Source organism: Carettochelys insculpta, chromosome 2 (assembly GCF_033958435.1).
Source record: "Carettochelys insculpta isolate YL-2023 chromosome 2, ASM3395843v1, whole genome shotgun sequence".
NCBI classification, from domain to species: Eukaryota; Metazoa; Chordata; order Testudines; family Carettochelyidae; genus Carettochelys; species Carettochelys insculpta.
The window spans coordinates 92,167,991-92,189,200 of NC_134138.1; the positions used below are offsets into that span (position 1 = coordinate 92,167,991).

A 21,210-nucleotide genomic window follows, 5' to 3' on the forward strand; every position below is an offset into this window, starting at 1 on the left:
CCCCATACTGTATCAGCAAAAATACCCAGAATGCTACGGGGCTGAGGGAACTGTAGGATAGGTTCCACAATGTACTGCTGCAACAATCTATGTTTGGTGATTGAGTGTGGCAGCAATAAGTCAACTTTGTGCAGAATTTGTCGGGAGGTGAGGATACTGAAATTTGAATTTATAAAACCCAGCGTTACAAAATCAATTTAAATAAATTCAAATTTCTCATAATGTAAACAGAGTACTATAATGGCCTCCCTAGAAATATCTAAGTTAGGTATCAAATAGCTGCTACCACAATAAAATTTGTTTCAGATAGATGAGATTATTTATCTGGGTTTCTAAAATCTGTGCTCATCTCTGCAATTTAGGCGTAGGTATATAAAGTGTGAACACATCACGTTAAGAGGGATGAGATAAAGTAGAAAACTATCACAGGCCATTCAGCCTCAGTGAGACAAAGGGATATGTCCAGTCTACTCTCTAGTTCACAGGCCTGCAACACTGGATGCTTTAGCCTTCACAGAATGCCATCTTTTCTCCAGAATAGACTGGCAGGCTAAGGAACTGTCCATACCTTGGTAAATCCTGAGGAGTTCACAGGGTCCAAGACACAAATGGGAAAGATAAACATTAGCATGTACCAGATAAGGTGTTGTGGGTCAGGTGTTTTCCCCAGCTGGTGCAAACCAGCTAGTGCCATTAACTTAAATGGAGATTGTTTGATTTAAACAAGCTGAGGATCTGACCCCAAGAAGTGTCACTGCATTAAGTCCAGGAAGACTATGAGGTTGTCACAAAAGTGTAGTTACTACAGACAGTAGCAAGGGAGCGAGGAGAAAAAAAAGAAAGAAACCGGTATCCATCAGTCTCACACAGTATGCAAAATAAGCTCTGTTTGCTAATCCCTGACTGTTGCAAATGAAGATAAGTAATCTTCTCTAATCGAATCTGTATGAGGTTTCTATTTTTTCATAATAAAGCATTTATGTTACAGATGCCCTGACAGATTTTACCATCTTGCCATTTTATTGATTCTTAAATAGGAAAGCTATCATAATTCTGACTGCTTCTCATGAGGAGACTAATTAGATTATTTGATCATCTGGTTCATCAAAGCAGGAAATATTTAAGTGCCACAGCTGGTCTCAGACTAAATAGCTTGTACTAAGATTTTAAATGAAAACAATTCTATCTTCAGTGGATTATCATTTCATAAATGACCAGACAGTAAAACTTATCAAAACATCAAGAGATATCTGATGACAGCAAAAGGAAATCCTACCAGAACCAGTGCTTGGGAATTCATTTTCACTTGCTCTTAATTGCAAAAATATTTTGTACAATAAACAGCATTTAAAAATTTCAGACAGCTACTTTATAATTCCAGTAAAGAATTAAAATTAACTTTGAGAGACTCAGAATTCTATATTTTAGCCAGTTCAACAACTGCTGTTACGCAGCCTTTCCAAATTGTCTCTGACCAAATATGGTCCTGCTTTAATGAACATGAAACATGCTTCATAGACTGACCACAACTCTATCCTCTCTGCTCCTCACCTCCCATCTTTCTCTCATTCACACTTTTGCATGCCCTCATCTCTTTTTGTTCAAAGTATAAAATTCAGATGACAGAGGAAAAATCTAAATTGCATAACCTAACCCAGTGTAAAATACCCCTTGTCTTACACATATAATGCCAATGGGAAATTGGCAAAGGAAAAGCTGAAAGAAAAGCTGCATCCTATTTGCTCATCTAGGCAACCTGGCAGATAACATGGAATGAAAGCCTTCCCTCTCCTTCCTCCCAAGACCCACACAAGGTCCAGGCAATTAAGAGCCACTTAAGGCCTCAAAATAGCTGTGACATCTTGGACACATGATTTCATATTTCTAGTTCTCATTTCTGCACATGGAGCTAATGGTCTGTATATTCCTTTGTAAAGTACATTGAGATCTAAAGGCTTACATAGCACTTGTCTAAAATATTACTATTATGTACTAACTATGCAAGGGAATGATGACAACACTGGTCTTTACAGGGTTGTGACATTGTTCTGTAATATCAAAACAAAAAAGTAGTCACGTAGCACTTTAAAGACTAACAAAATAATTTACTAGGTGATGAACTTTCATGGGAGAGACCCATTTCTTCAGACCATAGCCTTACCAGAACAGACTCAATATAACAACATTGAGTCTGTTCTGGTAAGGCTAGGATCTGAAGAAGTGAGTGTGTCCCCACAAAAGCTCATCACCTAATAAATTATTTTGTTAGTCCTTTAAAGTGCTACGTGACTACTTTTTTGTTTTGATAAAATACAGAGTTAACATGGCTGTCACTCTTCTGTAATATGCTTACAAACAAGCTATGTAGTGCTGTTCCCTCACAGTAAATGCCATTGTTGAGAGGGGTCCTGCAGCTTTTGAAGAATTTAAAAGCTGCTCCATTGATCTTTTTTCTATAACTTGTCGATTCTACCTTCATTTAGCTGTTTTGGTTGTTTGCTAAAGAAAATATAATAATGGTTCACAGAGGAATGCAATTTATGGTCTTCTTTTCTTGGTCCTTATCAAAATCCAGAAGTCCTTGTACTTTAATTTGTGCCCATCAGTTTGCACAAATTGCCCTTTCTAATCTAATCCAGTTTATTTTTCTTGAAAGAGTTAGGCTATAGGCCTCACAGCTTTTAGGACAGAAAGCTAGATCTAGTCACTTCAATGTCAGAAAGTATAATTGTTTTTCATTGCAGAACTGTCTCTTTGAAGTGAAACGAATTGATAGAGGAGTCATGAACTATAAAAACTAACAGATTTTTTCTGAAGTTGGCCTAACTTCAGCAGCATTGTGGTATACAGAATAATAAAGAATACAAATGTAACATGGGTAAGATGATAAATGTAGTAATATGAGGCAATTAGCATGGTCACAAATGGCTGTTTTCAATGTACTTTTGTAATAATAGTAATTTATTCTAGTATAAATATTTACTGCATATTTAGTCAACATCTTGGGAAATAAACCAATGCCTACATTTATAAATACAGACTTAGGTGGCTAGCTCTAAACACAAAAATCTGAAAATTGATCCAAATTTCTGGCTGATTTTTTTTTTAAATCTACTGCTGTTACAAGTAACATTTGACATGATATGACCTGAGATCTAAAACAAAACGCTTTGTGATTTTTTTTTCATTTATTTCCTCTCTATATATTTATTTCATATATAACGAAACTTTCCTCTTTTGGCCACAAGCCTACAATCATCTATTGCAGTTCACATGAGTAACATTCAGAAACACTAGTGTTTGCAAACAGAATGCCTTTCAGTTATATGGGCCTTTCATTCAACCAAATATGTTTTTATAAAGATGTAGACTTTGATTGTACCACACACTTTCGCGGAGGTACTCAAATCAGTTTATACCTAAATCTTTTTGACTAGATTTTCAAACTGGGGGTGTCCCAAGGGTTACACCAGGAGCTCCAGGTTTTCCCCAGAATCAAGCATACACAGCCTTGATACTACTGCCTTCAGCATCTTGTCTCTGGGATAGGGTACTATTCTCCTACCCTGCCTAGTGGTTGGTAAGTGACCCTGGGCCCACTTTCTCCTCCACCTTCCAATCCAGAGTCCTAAGTGCATTGCTGGATATTTTGGGTATCCCCAAGAGGTGTGGACATAAATTGTTGCCTGGTCAAATGGCTGAGTCACAGAAAGGTTGAAGTAGCCATGCCCAGGAATGTCAGTAAAAGCTCTGACCCTGCCTGAACAATAAGCAGTACCTGCGGTGCGTGATCCCATCCACAAGGAGATACCAAAGTTCTTCTTGAATTTAGGACACTGTCTCATAAATGGAGGGAATATCCCATCAGTCATGTTACAGAATTTGCCATTTGCACCAGCTTTACTGTGGTACAAAAGACAAATGTATCAGAGTGCCAAAATAAAACAACTAGTCTTCCTCTCTCTCATTGAAAATGTTCTCTTCTCTCATGTAAAAGCCTGAAGGTACACTATACCTTTACCAGAGGTGTAGGGGGATTATTATTAATACTCTATTGGTCAGTTGGTGGAGATTTTGTACAACTGCAAGATGAGTGGCAAGAAAAACATCACTACATAGCTCTACCTCACACCAAGAGTAGGAGTAACAATAGCAAAAACATGACCTTGTTCTTAGATCATTTGAAACATTATGTTTTGCAGCATTTTGCTCATCATATTCCTCATGATCTCTTTGTTCTTCTGTTATCACAGAGGATTCTTCCTGTTTCATAAATTAATTCTACCTCACTGCAGACATTCCTATCCGATTTCTACTGAAGTGTTTCAACTCATGTGGTAATTACAGGTGATACTTTTCAATTTCTATTATTTCACTCAGATGGAAATGGTAAATCATAAAAATTCAAAACAAAACAAGTATAGGGCTGAAGTGTTATCATGCATTGTGGTAGTACTTGGAGGTCCCAAGCTGAGACCCTGCAATGTTCTGCAACTATAGCACAAAGGGATACAGAAGGCAGTGAGTAGTCCCATTGAAATAGTAGTACAATTAATATGGATATTTCTAGGATCCATGCCTTAATAATAGATTGTCCACTCCAGGCAAAATTTTGATCTTCTAAGTAACCTTTGGAAACCTTCCCCAAGACAGAGAAGTTCTTACAATCTCAACCCATTGTGATCAGGATTGTATCCCAGCCATGAAGTTAACAAATATAACTCAATGGTTCTGAATATTTTTAAAAGTTTATATTATACCATGTGCGTATTATAACATTGTGCCAGGAAAATGGCAGCAGGGGGCTGTTCATCTAATTGAGAAAGGGGATGGAGGACAATGGTTCAAAAAGGCTACAATTTATGGCCATGTCAAGTCATTTTTGCACTGAAGCAGTGGTGCAACGGGGACTAGAAGCTGCCCTAATGGAGCTGCTGGGTATTGCCTTGATGGGCTAAGGAGGAAACCAACTGCCTACTTGTGCGTATACCATCTAGTCTCCCACGGGCCAGAGGAATGAAGAGGATAGGGTCACATGAAGGAACCACAATACAGTGATGGTATCTGTGTTCTTTACAAAATCTCAGTGGCTGAGATTAATAAAACCGACTTTTCAGCTTAGAGAACAGATGACTAAGGGGGAATATGACAGAGGTCTCTCTCTCCTCCTCCTTCTCGCAATCCTCCATAGTAGCCAGTTTAGCTAGACCCTCCCACGTGACCTGTCTCTCTAGGTATAGAATTTGTCCCTAGCCAGTCACTTAACTGTTTACCATTCATTTGCTCTTTAGTTTCTAACCTTGGAAGGCCATATGGGGAGCTGTTAGTGGGCTCTTTACAATTAATTGCTTAGCCTTGTGGCTATGTCTACGCTAGAGCAATCTGTTGACAGAAGTTACTGTAGGAAGATCTCTTCCGACAAAACTTCTGTTGACAGATCACACCCACACATGAAAGTAGATCAAAAGAGTGATCCACTTTGTCAAGAGAGAGCAGCTGGACTACCCCGTCCCTCTCTCAACAAAACGGCCAACCAGAAGCATAGCAGACAGGGGCTTCCCAGTGTCCTGGAAGCCATCCATCTGTCAAGAGAAGACCCCTGGAATGTCCAGACTGGTTTTCTGTCAACAGATCTCTGTTGACAGAGGTGTTCTGCTTCACAGGGTAGTGGCGGACAATTGTTGACAAAAGTACTGTATTTTATGGATTTATTGTCAACAGAACACCTTAGGAACGTGGATGCTCCACAGGTTTTGTTGACAAAAAACACCAGTTTTGTCAACAAAACTCTCTAATGTAGACATATTCTGCTTGTTGGAGTAGTAGCTTAACTGCACACATGGTCTGCTATTCCTGGTTGTTTTTTTCCTAACTCTGCTCTTAAAATGAACTACCTTATGCACCCAGTTGCCATTCATCCAGTACTTCCCCTATCTCAGCTAGACCATCATAGCAAAACTATACGATTCACAGATTAGTGCAGAGCACATCCCATGCATACCCACTTGCAGGGAAGATGATGTGCATGGAAAGATATAAAAGTAGCTTAATTTAAGAAATTTTGGTAATCAGGGCCCAGATATAAACATCACAACACAAGATCTTAGAGTCAAGCAAGGGTCTGCAATTCATTTCATATACTCAGTAAAGATCTGCCAATTGAGCCATCATGACACAACAATTTAGATAAATAGGATCTCAGATCCTGCCCACCTCTATCAATAATTTATACTGAACTCCAGGTGTAAAACAGTAAGTTAGTGTCAAATGTCTGTTACAGCTGTTGAACACAATACCCAAAGCATATTAGCAGTTGTCATCCTTATCTCTCCTGAATTATTACAACATCTTGGAAGCCATTTTTCACAGCTTATTCTTTGCTGTCCTTGCCATCTATATAGACTGAAAACTTATGGACAGCAAAAAGTATATTAGAATGCTATTTCACCTTCAAATAAAGTTCTCTTTCAATAACAGAATTTTATAACTAAACCAGAAATAACTATTCTAGAAAATGTCTTAACAATATAAGGTTTTTATTGATTAAATTTTAAAAATATAAGTAAAGGTCATATGATAATGCGACATTTCAAAATCATACTCAATCCTTCAGCTTCATAAAAATGTTTGTTTAATTATAACTCATTAATTCTAAATAGGAAGGTAGCTTAAAATAACTTAAAATTCTTATTTCATAAAGGAAATTTTATGTAATTATATAATTCTCAAAGGATCCTAAGGAGTGAGCTCCTGCAATTCTTCCTTTAATAAACCTTTACATTTTGATAATGAAAAGATGTACCAATTTAAAAATTTCACTTGTGTATGTGCAGTAGAAGCTCCTGCTGTACTTGAAAGAAGAGTATTGCTCAGAATATGTTTTGTTCATGGGACGGCACTCTTCATAAAGTTAACTTTCCTTATTGCTGTACTGAGACCCACAAAAAAAAACAGGCTGTAAACCCTGTGGGTGAGAATATGTATTGTGCCTCCAAGAGGTACAGCATAAAACTCACAACCTCTGTGGGGGCTATGCTGGCTTTATGCTACTTCTGAGTTCTCCATATCTGGACCCAGAACAAAATCACAAAGCCATGGAAAGCAGTCTAAGTTATAGCATCCTGATGCCAGTTGCCTATAGGTGATGTTGGCATCTCAAATCCTCAGAATATTAAGTGATAGAGCCCTTCCCCAACACACAATTCTCACCACTAACCCCCATAGTACTACAACTCCTCCTGGTACTTGCAGATGAGGTTTTTCTAGAGCTGCACAAGGTTGTTTTGGAAAAACATCCCCTGGCTGGAACTGGAGCTCTCATAGCTGTGTCATGTTGCCATAGCAGTTTATAAGGACCAAAATGGATGAGAGAATCCCTCCCTCTGTGCATGAGCTTCCTCTTCTGTGAAACATGAGCAGTATGTCACAGCACCACCAGTATATCACAAAGCCTATTTAATTAAATGCTCATAAAAAGTGTGGTGAGATCTTCAGATTGGGAGCTGCTCTAAACATGCTAAGTTTTATATGGCATTTATTCTCCATTGCAATCCTTGACATTCAACTATCTTAAAACCATGATGCTCAAAGCTCCCATGATGTCAATAAAAGTTTTGCACAGACATTTTGCCCTTAACAATTATCACAAAACTATGTTTTCAATTGTGAGTTTGGCCTCCTAAGGGAAGCCTAAACAAACCCAAGGAGAATGTAATATACTAACAGGAAAAAAACCCATTTTGTTACAGTATTAAATTATAGTCAGATGGCCAACGTGTAAGTGGGAAAAGCTAAGTATGTACAATACACAATTTGCAATTAATATGTCTGTGTGTATATATGCATACATACACGCAGATGTATTAATTGCAAATTGTATGTTGTACACACTTAGCTTTTCCCACTTAAAAACTTTGGCCAACTAGGACTCAATAGCCATCATTTAATTTTGTACCTAGCAGAATGTTTTTTTCCTATTAATAGGATTACAAGAGCTTGCACTTCATCATTGAGATATTTGCTTAGTTTATTTGGTTTAAAAATTATTTAATCAGTAAAACTCACCGTTATTTCAAGTTTCCTCTTTCTACTGCCCAAATAAAGAAAAAAAGGAAAAAAAAACCACCATGAAACTGAACCACAAAACTATAACAGGGAAAAAAAACCATGTGAACAATACATTCACAAAACAAATTGAATTTAAAAAAATTGTCCTAATATTGGAAAAAAAGAGACAACTTGTAACTATCAGGCTTTGTGTAAAACCACCCAAAGTTTATTTAATTTGAGGTGTATTGTTTATTTTGCTACTTGTTATCAATAATGACAATTTGCTTTCCTAAAACCTCTTTGCCTCCAACATTACATGCAAATAGCACTGTTACATTGTACTTATCTTTTTCATAGCCAAACCTGAGGAGAGCAAAATACATGCACAGTATATCATTCTAAAAATAATTAATTGTTACAGAAACAGTTATCGGCTCAAAGGAAAAGATCTACAAACTTAAATATTTTTGAAAAACATTATAAGAGGAGCTAAAAAGAAACAGGTAAAAACTGAAATGTGAAGCATAGTTTAGTTTTTAAAATGTTTTCAAGAATGAGGAAACAAGGTTTATAAAAATATTTATATTCTGCTAATTTTTTACCATAAACATATGCCTTAATATGCAGAATTTGCAAGATGCTGAGACTTATATAATGTACATTATATTTAAGGAATTAACAGTAAAGATAGAATCACTGATTACTTTTAAAAAGTGTAACATATAGAAATATAGAATATGTACCAGTCAACAGTCCATGTACCTATTAAAGTAGGTATTGTTCCTTTTTTCCCAGGGGATAGAAAAATATACATGAATATGGGGTAAAATATACTGTATTTATACTTATTTGCTTCCGATTCCGTAGTTTTCTGATTTGTTACCAACCCAAACAAGTATTTTCTTTCTGAAAAATCAATCCTATTCAGACACGTACTTCAGGTGATCTGCCCTACTTCTCAAGGGGAATCAAAATACAGAAACACCTTATGAAACCAAAGACAGCAGTATAATCTAATTACAAGTCTAATCACTACAAGGATTTCAATTTAAGTGACTGTTTCCATTTACACTGCCTTCTGAGTACATTCCTCATAATAAAATCATGTTCTAGAACCAAGGATGGAGGGAGAGGAGGAGTTTTCAAGTTAAGCTAAAAGATCCTACTTAGTTTTCATTCTGCACAGCTGAGAAATAATCAATGTGTTGAAATTTAAGAACCTCATTTCCCCAACTAGTCCAATCAGGCTGCAGGCAGCGAGCAAACAACTCCAAACATTCCGCATCAGGTTTGATATATTCTGTCAGGACCTCTGTGCAAAAGAAAATAAAAAAAGAAACAGATTATGATGAAAAAGTGAAAAAAAAAAATCAATTTCCTCTGAGCTGTTGGGAGATGAAAAAAGGAATGTTTCATTAAAAAAAGACAGACAATTAATTTCATGGATTTCATCAACCAGTCCGACTATTTATAGTAGCAAAGTCATTTGAAATAAGTGTCCTTGAGATTCTGAACAATACTGTCAAAGCCTTCAATAGCCCTGATTTATCGGTTTTCATTTGGAGTCAGGCAATGAAGTTTTCAGTGCCTTCACAGGTTACCTTTCAATTTTTCAATACTGTCGTTGTAACATCTCCTGAGTATGGACTTGACTCTTTTTAAATACAGACATTTTAAAAAAAAAAAGTTTTCCTTCTTAAAGAGCAATTGCTTCTTGCAGTTTTCCCCACCTTTCACAATACATAAAAAGGACAGACTAGTTAGTGAAGGCATTCTGTAAAAAGGCAAAGGAGAAACATCAGTTCAAGCATGTAGTAGTCACAGTAGGTATTTAATGCAGAGACTTATTTTGCTTCGTAAGACTGGAACCATTCTATCCTGGAAGCATTAGACAAGGCCCACAAAATAGTTCTTTCCTTTGGTTCTACAAACTAATCACATTTCACTACTACTGAGCACTCATTTTGTTTAAATCTAAATAAATATTTGTGTGAAGATACCAATTATATAATTGATTATGAGAAATATTTGAGAAGGAGGTCAAGGAAGGTATTTTGAGTCACTGATTTTATCTGAAAGATATTATTGAAAATATTTCTTACATTTTTGAATGGGGTTCTTGTTAGATGGATCAATATAGTTTACTGCTGGGTTAAAGGGATTCTTAATTATGCTTCAGAAAGAAAGTTTAAAGTACAAATAAAAAAAGTCTATCAAGTAAAAGGGTTTAAAAATGTGCGTTATATGTAGAAGTGGGAAAGTCAAAAAATACCTCTAGAAAAAGAACATGCCTTAGGCATTGTAATTTTCAATTCTGACTGTGACTGACTACAGAATAGAAAAAATTCCCCCTTTCTCAAGCCTGATTTTGCCTACTTTCCTCCAGAACTCACTCAGAATTTTCACTCTTCCTCCTGAAACATGAGACATAGAAAACCGTTTACTATATCAGGCATTTTGTTACCTGGACTGATCCTCTCATATCATTTCAGAACTAAAAATACATCTGATCAGCATACATCAAAGCAAGGGTGGGAACATTTCTGACTGCAGTCCACTGTTTGATTTTTTGGGGTCAGAGTTGCCCATCAAAGAATTACACTTTCAGGTACATGGCTGCCTGCAGAGTTCTCATCTGTTAAAACGCACATCATGAAATGCTCCTGCTGCTGGAAGACAAATATCCTCCCAAAGAATCCAACCACATTCTCTCTCTAACCACTCATTTTACCTTCTCTGAAAACTGCAGTCCCTTTGAAATTTATTCCAATATATTCCCATAGTTCTTACATTTTGGTACAAGCACAAGTCAGGTAGACCTGATCCACCCCCTAACATAAAAAACAGAACAAAACCAAGAACACGGAAATGCTCCAGGTGATTTCTTCAGAATGGAGGATTTTGAGCACACAATACTGCTATTACTAATAATCTTATAGTGGAAAAACCTTATATTTGGGGGCCACATCTGTGAAAGATGTTTTTTCCCTCTTTCTCACTTGGGGAGCCAGGTCAGTGAGAATGGTTCCCCCCCACACCCTTTTCTTCTAATTTGCATATGGCCCAGCCCAAAAAAGGTTCCCATCCTTGGTCTCCCACACAGCTCAAGAGGGCATAGAACTGCTACAGGAAGTGGGTTTATTTCTCTGGGGGTTTCTTTCAGTTGGCTCCCAGCTGCTCTGCTAGTGCAAAGTGGCTGGGCTAGACCCAAGATTAAGATCCATAATTTTTAAGTTGGCTGTCTCTTCAAGGACACATTTTATATACTATTTCTAATGTACATGCATAACTAACAACAAGTGTACAAATTGAGAAAGAAATCTGAAATCTTACGAATCAGTTTAGAAACCTATACGGAACGTGTTTGAACTCAGCATTGCTCAATGTTCTCCATATAAAAGAGCCACACTTTATGCATCCTAACTGGAAGAATGAATAGGACTAGAAGGAAAACCTGCTGTTATTTGTATCAAAATCATAGATGATCAAATTTCATTTTAAAGTATTTGCATAAAGCAGTTTAAGTACATTTTCAATGACATATTAAAACTGTGAGCACTAAACACAGAACATGTATCACCAAAAAACCCTACAATCATGATTTCATAGTTAAATGCACTGCAGGAATCCAAGTGTCTCCTTTTGATAGCTTGCTTTAATTTGCATCTTACTCTCCCCCCGCCACCCCCGAGTGAAATAAATTGTTATAATCTGTCATTAAATGGCTACATATGTACAGACATAAAACTTGATTTCTTGTTACTATTATAAAGTGCCAGACAGCAAAACTAAATACGAATAATTTTGGCTTTGTTGCTACTTAAACAAAACAAAAGAATGTGTGTGTGAGTCATCAAGTTTCTTTTTACCAATTCCCAAACTCCTGCTCATGTTGTGCAAATAATCAAGGAACGTTGATCAGCTGCTCTCTACTGGCAAATCTACAATACTGACTTTTAAAAAGCAAACAAAAGCCAAACAACCCTTTGTAATACTATTACTAAGAACATCTGCAATATCTTTAGACAGAAGCAACACTTTTATTCTTTAATTTGTGGTTCAGTGCCCCTGTTCTAAGACTAACCTCTACGTACTGCAAATATACAATAGAAAAAAAGCATTTAAAAATCAGTGACCAATCTATTCTCAATGGCAAAATTTCTTCTTCCTGTAGGCGCGTGACAATTCTATGAAAGGGCTGTATTTTTGGTATTTTGTGTACCCACCCTACACACCTACACGGTGTATTACATGAAAGCTTATGTTATGCACCTTTATGAGATATGATATGGAGCTGTCAAGCAGTGTGGTAAGCCTGCAGGGCAGTGACATAATAGTACCCAAAATGAGTCACTTTTCGCAGTCCTGGAAACAATATGACTGACTACAGTTTTTGCTGTTCATATTGGATTTTAACAACTTAATGTGGTGTTTACTGGTCAATATTACCAAACTTCAATGTATTCAAGTATTTTTTATTGGTTTTGGTTGGGCAAATATTTTTTCCAAGAATGATTGATCTGCTTCGCACATGGCAAAAGAAAAATCAACATTTTTGCCATAGAATTACATTAAATATTTTCACATAACATTCTTAATTCTTAAAGTATCTCATGAGTAATAACAGTTTTCTATATTTTCAATTGAAATTTTCTTAACAGAACAGTCTCACATGGAAGGTTGTGCACAAATAGCAGCAACTTGCATGCCTATAGTTTATATTATATAAATGGGCAGAGATAAATGAACATGAATTTTTAAAATACTTCTTCATTTGTAAGCTTTTGTACATATAGTATAACCTCTAGTCTGCCTGGTATAAGGGTTTAATTTCTAATTGCCTATGCAAGCAATACTAACCTTTGAAATATACTACTACCTAGATTTTCAATTTGGGGACACATATACACAGGTCATTGTTAGGGTCAGAGATCATAATAAACAGCTTTGTGCTATGAACATGCAAAAGTTATGACAGAAGGAAGTGGCTTAAATGACAGCGTGAAGACAAAGCGAACAAATAATTCCTTGCCTCTGCATGGAAAAAAAATGAAGAGTACATACAAGAGTTTCAACCGAAAATAGCAGGTCCTGATAAAGAATACATGGAAACATTTCTGAGACACACACTTCATTTTCATGGGACATGCAGCTTCTTCAGCCAAGTCAAGAAATCTGGCATCAAAGCATTTACTGACATGATGGAGGGGAAAAAAAAACAAAACACACACACACAAATTTAAGTCTGGCAAGGGAGGGACAATCACATTAGCTGTCAATCTAAAAACTGTTTTCTGCAGAGCCCAATCCTTAGCAGGATGCAGAGATGCTGTTTCAAAACCAATTATTTTTAGTGTCCCATGGGTACCTGAGCTTATGTCCCTCTTACACGTTGATGTAACAATAAGAAACACAGACAAAGCTGAATTGGGGCATCAGTTGGCTGAAGCTGAAACTAAAAGAATCCACAAGCTAAGAGTCTGCAACAAAGAAACCACAGCAGAGATACCACAGCTGTCATACAAATGATGGCTGGACACAAATCCTACACGTATAATGAACTGGCTGCTGAGTACCTGAGGCAGGTTCTAAAAGCAAATTTTGTACTTACATCTTTCACAGAGAACCACAAAAAGACAGCACCAGCCAAGATCTAAAGTTGGATGCAAGAAATACTAGCATCCAAGAAGCAATCACTTGTAAAATTATTCTATGAACATACAATTCAAAGTGTACCTGACAGTGTAGGAACATGCCAAAACAAACACTTCTTGCTGGATGCCTTTTTAACAATGAAGTAGCAAAGTCCATTACCACTAAATGGGTGCAAGTAGCCCAAGACATGAAGATAGGGATGTAAAATCCTGTTTAGTTAGTTAACAGGTAAAATCCTAGGTTTAACTGGTTGACTGATTAAATGAGGGGGAGGGTAGCTGGGGAGGCTGCTGGGCTAGAGTGGTCCCCCTGACATGGACAGGAGCTGCCCCAGCCATGCTGGAGTGCCCCCCAGCTATAGTGGTGCTGTAGGGCAGGGGTGCTCCAGCCCAGCCAGAACAGCCCTTGTCCACGGCAGGGAGGCCACTCTCGCTGAGCCAGACAGGAGCGGCCCCCGCACAATCACCCATCCCCCTCCCCCGCACTGGAGTCACGGCAGATGGGAGGCTGCTCCAGCCCTACTGGCTAACCGTACCTGATAAGCCGCATCCATTTAGGGTGAGGTTTACCAGTTAGCTCTTTAAATATTAACATCCCTACACATACATAACAGTACTCAGGAGGAAACGGACACAAAGATGCTTCTGCATGCTATATGTGCCGGAGCGTGTTTGGTTTTTGGGTATCAAAGGAACTAAACTACAGTCATACCCAGAGATATGCCCATTCGGGCTACGAGAATTCAAGTTTACAAGCAGCTTGATTAAGGACCACTACTTCACCTTATGAGGCTTTTATTCGAGTTTTCAAGTGCCTCACTGGGACGCGGACACCCTGCAGCTGGAGAAAGTCAGCCCATCTTGGTCCTGCCCCTGCCGCTTGCTCCTAGGGTGGCTAGGGGGCCGCCTCCACTCACCCTGCACAGCTGTGCCTCAGGCACCGCTCACCACTTGGCAGCGGTTTCCCAGAGCCCCCAGCCCAGCCTTTACCTGGGGCTGGGCTGGTCTCCGCCTCGGCACTGCAGCAGCGGCGTGCCCCAGCCCAGCTGGCAGCTGCAGGCTCCCAGGCGCTCCTGGGAGATGTGGCTGCTGGGCGCACAGTCCATCCTGGCCCCGCCCCTGCCGCTCGCTCCCCGGGCAGCTAGGGGGCCGCCGCTGCCCGACCTGCACAGCTGTGCCACAGGTGCCACTCACTGCCTGGCGGCGGTTTCCCAGAGACCCCAGCCCAGCCTTTACCTGGGGCTGGTCTGGTGTCCACCTCAGTGCTGCAGCGGCTGGCGGCTGCTCCCAGACACTCCTGGGAGACATGGCCGCTGGGCACACAGTCCATCCTGGCCCCGCCCCTGCTGCTCACTCCCCAGGCAGCTAGGGGGCTGCCGCCACCTGCTCTGCGCAGCTGTGCCCTCTGCCAGGTAAGTGTAAGTGGGTGTAAATTTTGGGGCTCAGAAACGCATAAAATTTTTTCCCATTGAAATTAATGGTAATTACATTTTCGACTTACAAGATTTTGCCCTAAGAGGAGTTTTTCAGGAACAAATTACCCTTGTGAGGTGGGGGAAGACTGTATTAGATCATCAGACACAAATTATTTGGACTGTTCTATACCTTCCAACAATGGAATACGCAGATATGACTTGAAAGAGACGCTACAAGTACAATTTACAAGCACTGCTTCATACTTGTGCACACTATATGTGGCACACTCACTCCCAACTTTTGCAACACACCTGCTGTTGTGCATGTATTAACAGATATTTGGTATACAGGTGAAGGAGAGAAATCTGTGTTTAATGTCGTCAAAACAACAGGAGCTTACCACTTCTGAGAGCTTGCCAAATTGGGAGAGTTTGACAGACAAGTTGCAGTTTCTGCAGTCAGGCAGTGCTAGGAGACCAGAGCCAAAAAAGGAGCCCCACAGAGACCTGAATTAGTTGCACCTCAATCTATTATCAAAAAGGACAAGTCACTGGACAAATTCCCCTTCATTGCGAGGACAGTTTTGAAGAGCACGATAAAAGGGAATCTTGCCAAACGTTTGGATGTCTTCCTATAAGTCAACCAGATATTGGTCAGTACTGCAACATATGTAAAAAAAATGCGAATGAGCTACTTTCTCCATTCTTCAATAGACCAATAGCATCTCAACTTCTACAATAACTTATCTGTGCCTCTACCAATAGGCACTGCTCAGCAATTAACTGTGTCTGTACTCAATCCTTCCTTCACAGAACTATGTACAAGCCAAGGCAAGGTAACCCACACACACTTAGAGCTCTGGATGGTGATGATAATGATGTTGACTAAAAATGTCAGCAGTAGTCACATTTCAAATGATATCAGAACAAAGTTGTTGTAGATTTTGTTTTACCATTTAGACTGTTTCTGTGATGCTTTAAATCACAAAAAAAAAATCCAATTTTATTTCTTGACATAATAGATAGAGCAATTACACTAAAAAACAAATGCAAATATTTCGAAGTGGTCATTTTAATGTGTTGGTAACATCCCTGTTTATTTCTGTTTCTATGGTGATGGCACCACTTGACAGCTTCACATCATAGCTCATCTTAAAGTAGACATAATAAGCTTTCCAAATGATGTACGATGTGCATGTGCATAGAAAGGGTACATTAAGTCTACCAAATCATGGGGCCTACCACTTGCCTACAATTACATTAGTATCAGACATTTGACTAACAAGCAAAAAGCACAAAAATGAAAGGTGGATTCTAATCATACTTACCTGACCATAATTAATTGTGCCAAATTCCAAACTTTAAATACTTTTGTAATCCCCAAAAGTATAATAATTTTGTTTTTAAGCTAGTTGCAGACCCGAATTCTTACACTGAAGTTCACCACTGTCATTTCTATAGTTTGTGTCAGACACACAGTAGGAAGGAACCATTCTCGTACAGGAATCCTGAACAATCTATGCATAGTAGCATCACCATCCTGTGCAGTGTGGATATAAGGCACTAAAGCGGGGGTTCTCAAACCTCTGTACTGGTAATGTCTTTCACATAGCAAGCCTCTGAGTGCAATCCCCACTCCCTATAGATTAAAAAACACATTTTCATATTAAATACTATTATAAATGCTGGGGCTGAAGTGGGCCTGGGCAACTGAGGCTGAGAACCACCACAACTACCATATGGTAACCTCACAGTCCCCAGTCTGAGAATTCCTGGACCAAGGGAAACCAGACATTTTGAGATGCACTATCATGAAAGCATGGAAGAAAAGGTCACAACATAGACAAAATTGCTGCATTGACTGGACTGAGCATTAACAAGGGAAAGACCAAGACAATGAGGATCAACCAGTTCAATGCGATCCTTCACATCAAATGGCAAGACTGTCACAAATGAGGAGCTTTGGAACACAGCAGGACAAGAACCAATTAACATTGAAATCAAGAGAAGAAAGTGGGGATGGTTAGGCCACACTCTCAGAAAACCATCATCCAGCAAAGTCCATTAAGCTCTCACATGGAGCCCGCGTGGAAAATGCAAAAGAGGACCATCTCAGACAAGGTGGTAAAAGTCTACTGAGATTGAAGGACAACAATTGGGATACTCCTGGAGTCAGCCAGAAGTTTTGTCCCGAGAGAGTGAAGTGAAGGAGACTTGTTGATGACCTATGCTCCACTCGGAGTACAAGCATTTAGTAGTAGTAGCAACAGTAGTAATATCACCAGCGTGCCAGGGACCTAAATCATTTTTGTCAGAATTGCATGGAAGTCTCCCTAGTTCTTGATCAACATCCAACAGGGATGAAGCACAATCCAAATAAGAAACTGGTCAGTAAGGGGAAACCTCTGGAGGGTGGTAGGGGTTTCATCCGTTTCCTCAATTATAAGGGACACAATAACTTTTTGATAAGGAAGTTCGCAATCTAAAGTTTCTTTGGGACCCTTACTTGCTCCTAAAACAATGTGTGGCGCCTCTTTAAGTCTCTATTTTGCAACCTATACTTGGACAACAAATTAAGAACTTCTCTTTGAAACAGACCTCACCATACTTTATCCATGTCTTTCTTACCCCACATTTGCCTACTATACACTCACTAGTTGGGGCTCTCTTTGTTGGACATCCATATGCTTTCGCTAGTTCCCAAGACAGTTGGCTGTGATAGCCGTATCAAGCATCTCTCAACTACATTCTGTGTGCTGCAACAGTTTCCTGTTTGTTTCTTAGTTTGTTAATCCCAATATCTTTGAAATGCTCTAAGATACTTCATAGCTTGTGAAGGCTCAGCACATTGAACACGCCAAAGGTTTCTTGTAGTCCTACACTCCAATCTATAAGATACTTGTTCATCATCCACGCATTCCCCTGTATTTCAGAAACTCTACAATTTTCCCACATCACACCTCACCACAGCCCTCCCTCATGCTGCTTCTCCATGGCCAGGGATTTGTGTGTTCCCAACTTCTCCTTCTGACATGCCAGGGTCCCCCATTCTCACCTACATGCCAGCTGCAATATGTTCCTTATACCTTCCAGTGCAGGGGCTGTGCTGCCCTCCCCATCCCACAGGGCCCCCTATCTGCCTTTACACTAGGAATTGTGCATCTCTCCCCTCCCCGTATTCCTTCTTTCCCTGAAGCAGGGTCTCAAATTTCCCCACACACCAAGAGGCTCTGTCTGCTCCGCCAACTCCCACATCTACCCAGTTCAAGATTGCCCACTTGACCCCTGCAATAGTAGAGGATTTGTGCACTCAATTTTCTCCTTCTCCCATTCCAGGGTCTCTGCTCACAATTTCTTCTTTAGCCCTGTCTCTGTCTGACTGCCTCACCCACCACCCCCCCCCAAGCAGGATTTCCCATTCTCATCACCAGGGCCGGTGTTCCCCCATTTCCCTTGCTCCACAACATGGGTCCTGTTCCCACCCGCTCCTCCTATGCCACAGGCTACGTAACTCTCCTCTGTCAAAGTATCATAACAATGCCAGGCTGGAAGGTGCTTCAAGAAGTATCAAGTCCAGACCCCTGCACTGAGACAGGAACAAATAAATCCAGATGATCTTTACCAGGTGCTTGTACAACCTATTCTTAACCTCCAATGATGGGGAATCCACAACCTCCTTTGGAAGTCTATTCTAGAGTTTAACCATCTTTAGGCTATGTCTACACTAGCCCCTCCACCCCCCTTTTGAAAGGGGGATGCTAATGAGACACTTTGGTATATGCTAATAAGGCATTGCAATGAATATGCAGTGCCTCATTAGCATAATACCAGCCACGGCACTTAGAAAGTGCCGCTTTCTATCGCATGCAGTTTGTCTACACGGGGTCCTTTTTGAAAGGACCACACGTAGACAAGCTGTGTGCGATCGAAAGTGGCACTTTTGAAGTGCCACAGCTTGCATTATGCTAATGACGCACTGCATAGTCATTGCAGCATCTCATTAGCATATCCCAAACTGTCTCTCAGCATTCCCCTTTTGAAGGGGAGGGGGGCTAGCACAGACATAGTTTAAGAGTTAGAAAATAATTCTTACATTTCTAGCCTAAATCTCCCCTATATGAGATTAAGCAAATTCCTTCATATCCCAACTTCAGTGGATATGGAGAACAATTGATCACCACCTTTATGCCAGCCCTTTACACATTTGAAAACTTTTTCTCACCTTTCAGCTTAGGCCAGCTTTCTATACTTTTCACTATTTTTATCATTCTCCTCTGGACTCTGTCCAAAGTGCCCTTATTCCCCTTGGGACTGGAAGGGAGCGTCCACTACTACCTGACTCCCCACCCAAAGAAGGAGTTGTGGCAACAGGACACAGGAGAAGGGAGGAATGAAGCCTTATTCTCTCTCTCCTGTCCTTCTGGCTGTCCCCACTAGCTGAGCATCTACACCATAGCTCCAAGAGTAATTATTTCTCTTCTGTCTGGGAGATTAGTCAGTCATGGTATCAATCACCTTAAATTATATTGGGAGGATGAACAGACACTAAGGCTGTGTCTACGCTACAAAATAACTTTGAAGTTGCTTACTTTGAAGTACAACTTCGAAGTAAGCAAGTTCGAAGTAGAGCGTCCACACACAAAATGCACCCTCCCCTACTTCGAAGTTAAACGTCTACACACAAATAGCCCCTACTTCGAAATAAGGGGACAGGCGGTGATAAAGGCATGGGGTCGCATGGCCAACAAGCCTGTCCAAGCTCACAGCCAGCCAACCCCTTAAAGGGCCCCTCCCATCACCCACAGCCCACACAGCCTCAAGGCTGACAGGCTGAAGACAAAAGCAGCACATACACAGGGGAACAGCAGGAGACCATGCCAGCTCCCTCCCTCGACAAGGATGATGCCCTCACAATCCTGGTCAGCCTCCTGGCCATGCTGCTCGCCATGCAACACGAGCAGTGCATGCGGCTCGCTCGCTCAGCACCCAGCCTTGAGGCCCTTGTTACTCTCATGCTGCTCCTCCCCCGTTCCCCCCGCCCCACAAGCCAGAGCTGGTGGGCCTACGCCACCAGCACCAAATGGTGGGACCGGCTGGTGCTGGAGGACTGGGATGATGAGCGGTAGCTAAGGAATTTCAGGATGACCCGGCAGACATTCGAGGACCTCTGCCACTGGCTCGCCCCAATCCTCCAGCATGGGGACACCCATATGCAGCCAGCGCTCCCACTACAGAAGAGGGTGGCCATCGCACTATGGAGGCTGGCCACCCCGACAGCCACAGATCTGTTGGCCACCAACTTGGTGTAGGCAAGGCCACCGTTGCAGCAGTGCTGAAGGAGGTATGGCCAGCCCCCAGCATGGACCCACCCTGGGCAGAGGGTGACCAGGAAGGGGGCAGGGGGCTCCCGGTGGGGGGCAGGGGTCCCTCGGTCTGGTGGTCATGGACGTCCCCTCCTTCCCCCTACAGGTCATCCAAGCCATCAACACAGTGCTCGTGCAATGTGTCGTGATCCTGGGGGACATGGACACTGCCCTTGCTGGGTTCACGGACCTGGGCTTCCCCAACTGTTTTGGAGGCCTGGATGGGACGCATGTCACAATTCGGGCTCCAGACCATAGCAGGGCCACCTACATAAACAGGAAGGGGTACCACTCAGTGGTACTCCAGGCCCTGGTGGACATGAGGGGCTGTTTCCTGGATGCGTGTGGGGTGGCCGGGCAGGGCCCATAATGCCCGGGAGTTCCGGAATTCATGGCTGGGATGCCAGATGCAGGGGGGCACACATGTCCCCCAGATGGGAGCTCCCACTCAGGGCCATCACGATGCCTCCCTGCATCATAGCTGACGCCGCGTACCCACTGCGCCCATGGCTCATGCGGCCCTATACCAGACACACCACGCCAGCTCAGGACACCTTTAAACGGTCGCCTCAACCATGCCAGGGGCACAGTCGAGCGGGCATTCAGGAGGCTGAAGGGGAGGTTTTGCTGCCTCCTCACTAAGCTGGATGTCAGCCTCCCGAACATCCTTGCAGTCGCTGCTGCCTGCTGTGTTCTCCACAAGGTTGTGGAGGGCTGCCGGGAGCGCAG

At 41.1% G+C, this 21,210-nt stretch overlaps 1 protein-coding gene across 3 annotated transcripts in view; it reads right to left on the reverse strand.

Annotated features, from left to right (window-relative positions):
* Positions 1–8,258: 8,258 nt before the first annotated feature.
* Positions 8,259–21,210, reverse strand: part of METTL4 (methyltransferase 4, N6-adenosine) — a 33,506-nt gene continuing 20,554 nt past the window's right edge. For all 3 annotated transcript variants that reach the window (XM_074985837.1, XM_074985835.1, XM_074985836.1), the window contains one exon: positions 8,259–9,361. In XM_074985837.1, coding sequence (XP_074841938.1) covers positions 9,334–9,361 — 28 coding nt within the window. In that variant the 3' untranslated portion in view covers positions 8,259–9,333. The remainder of the gene's footprint in view (positions 9,362–21,210) is intronic.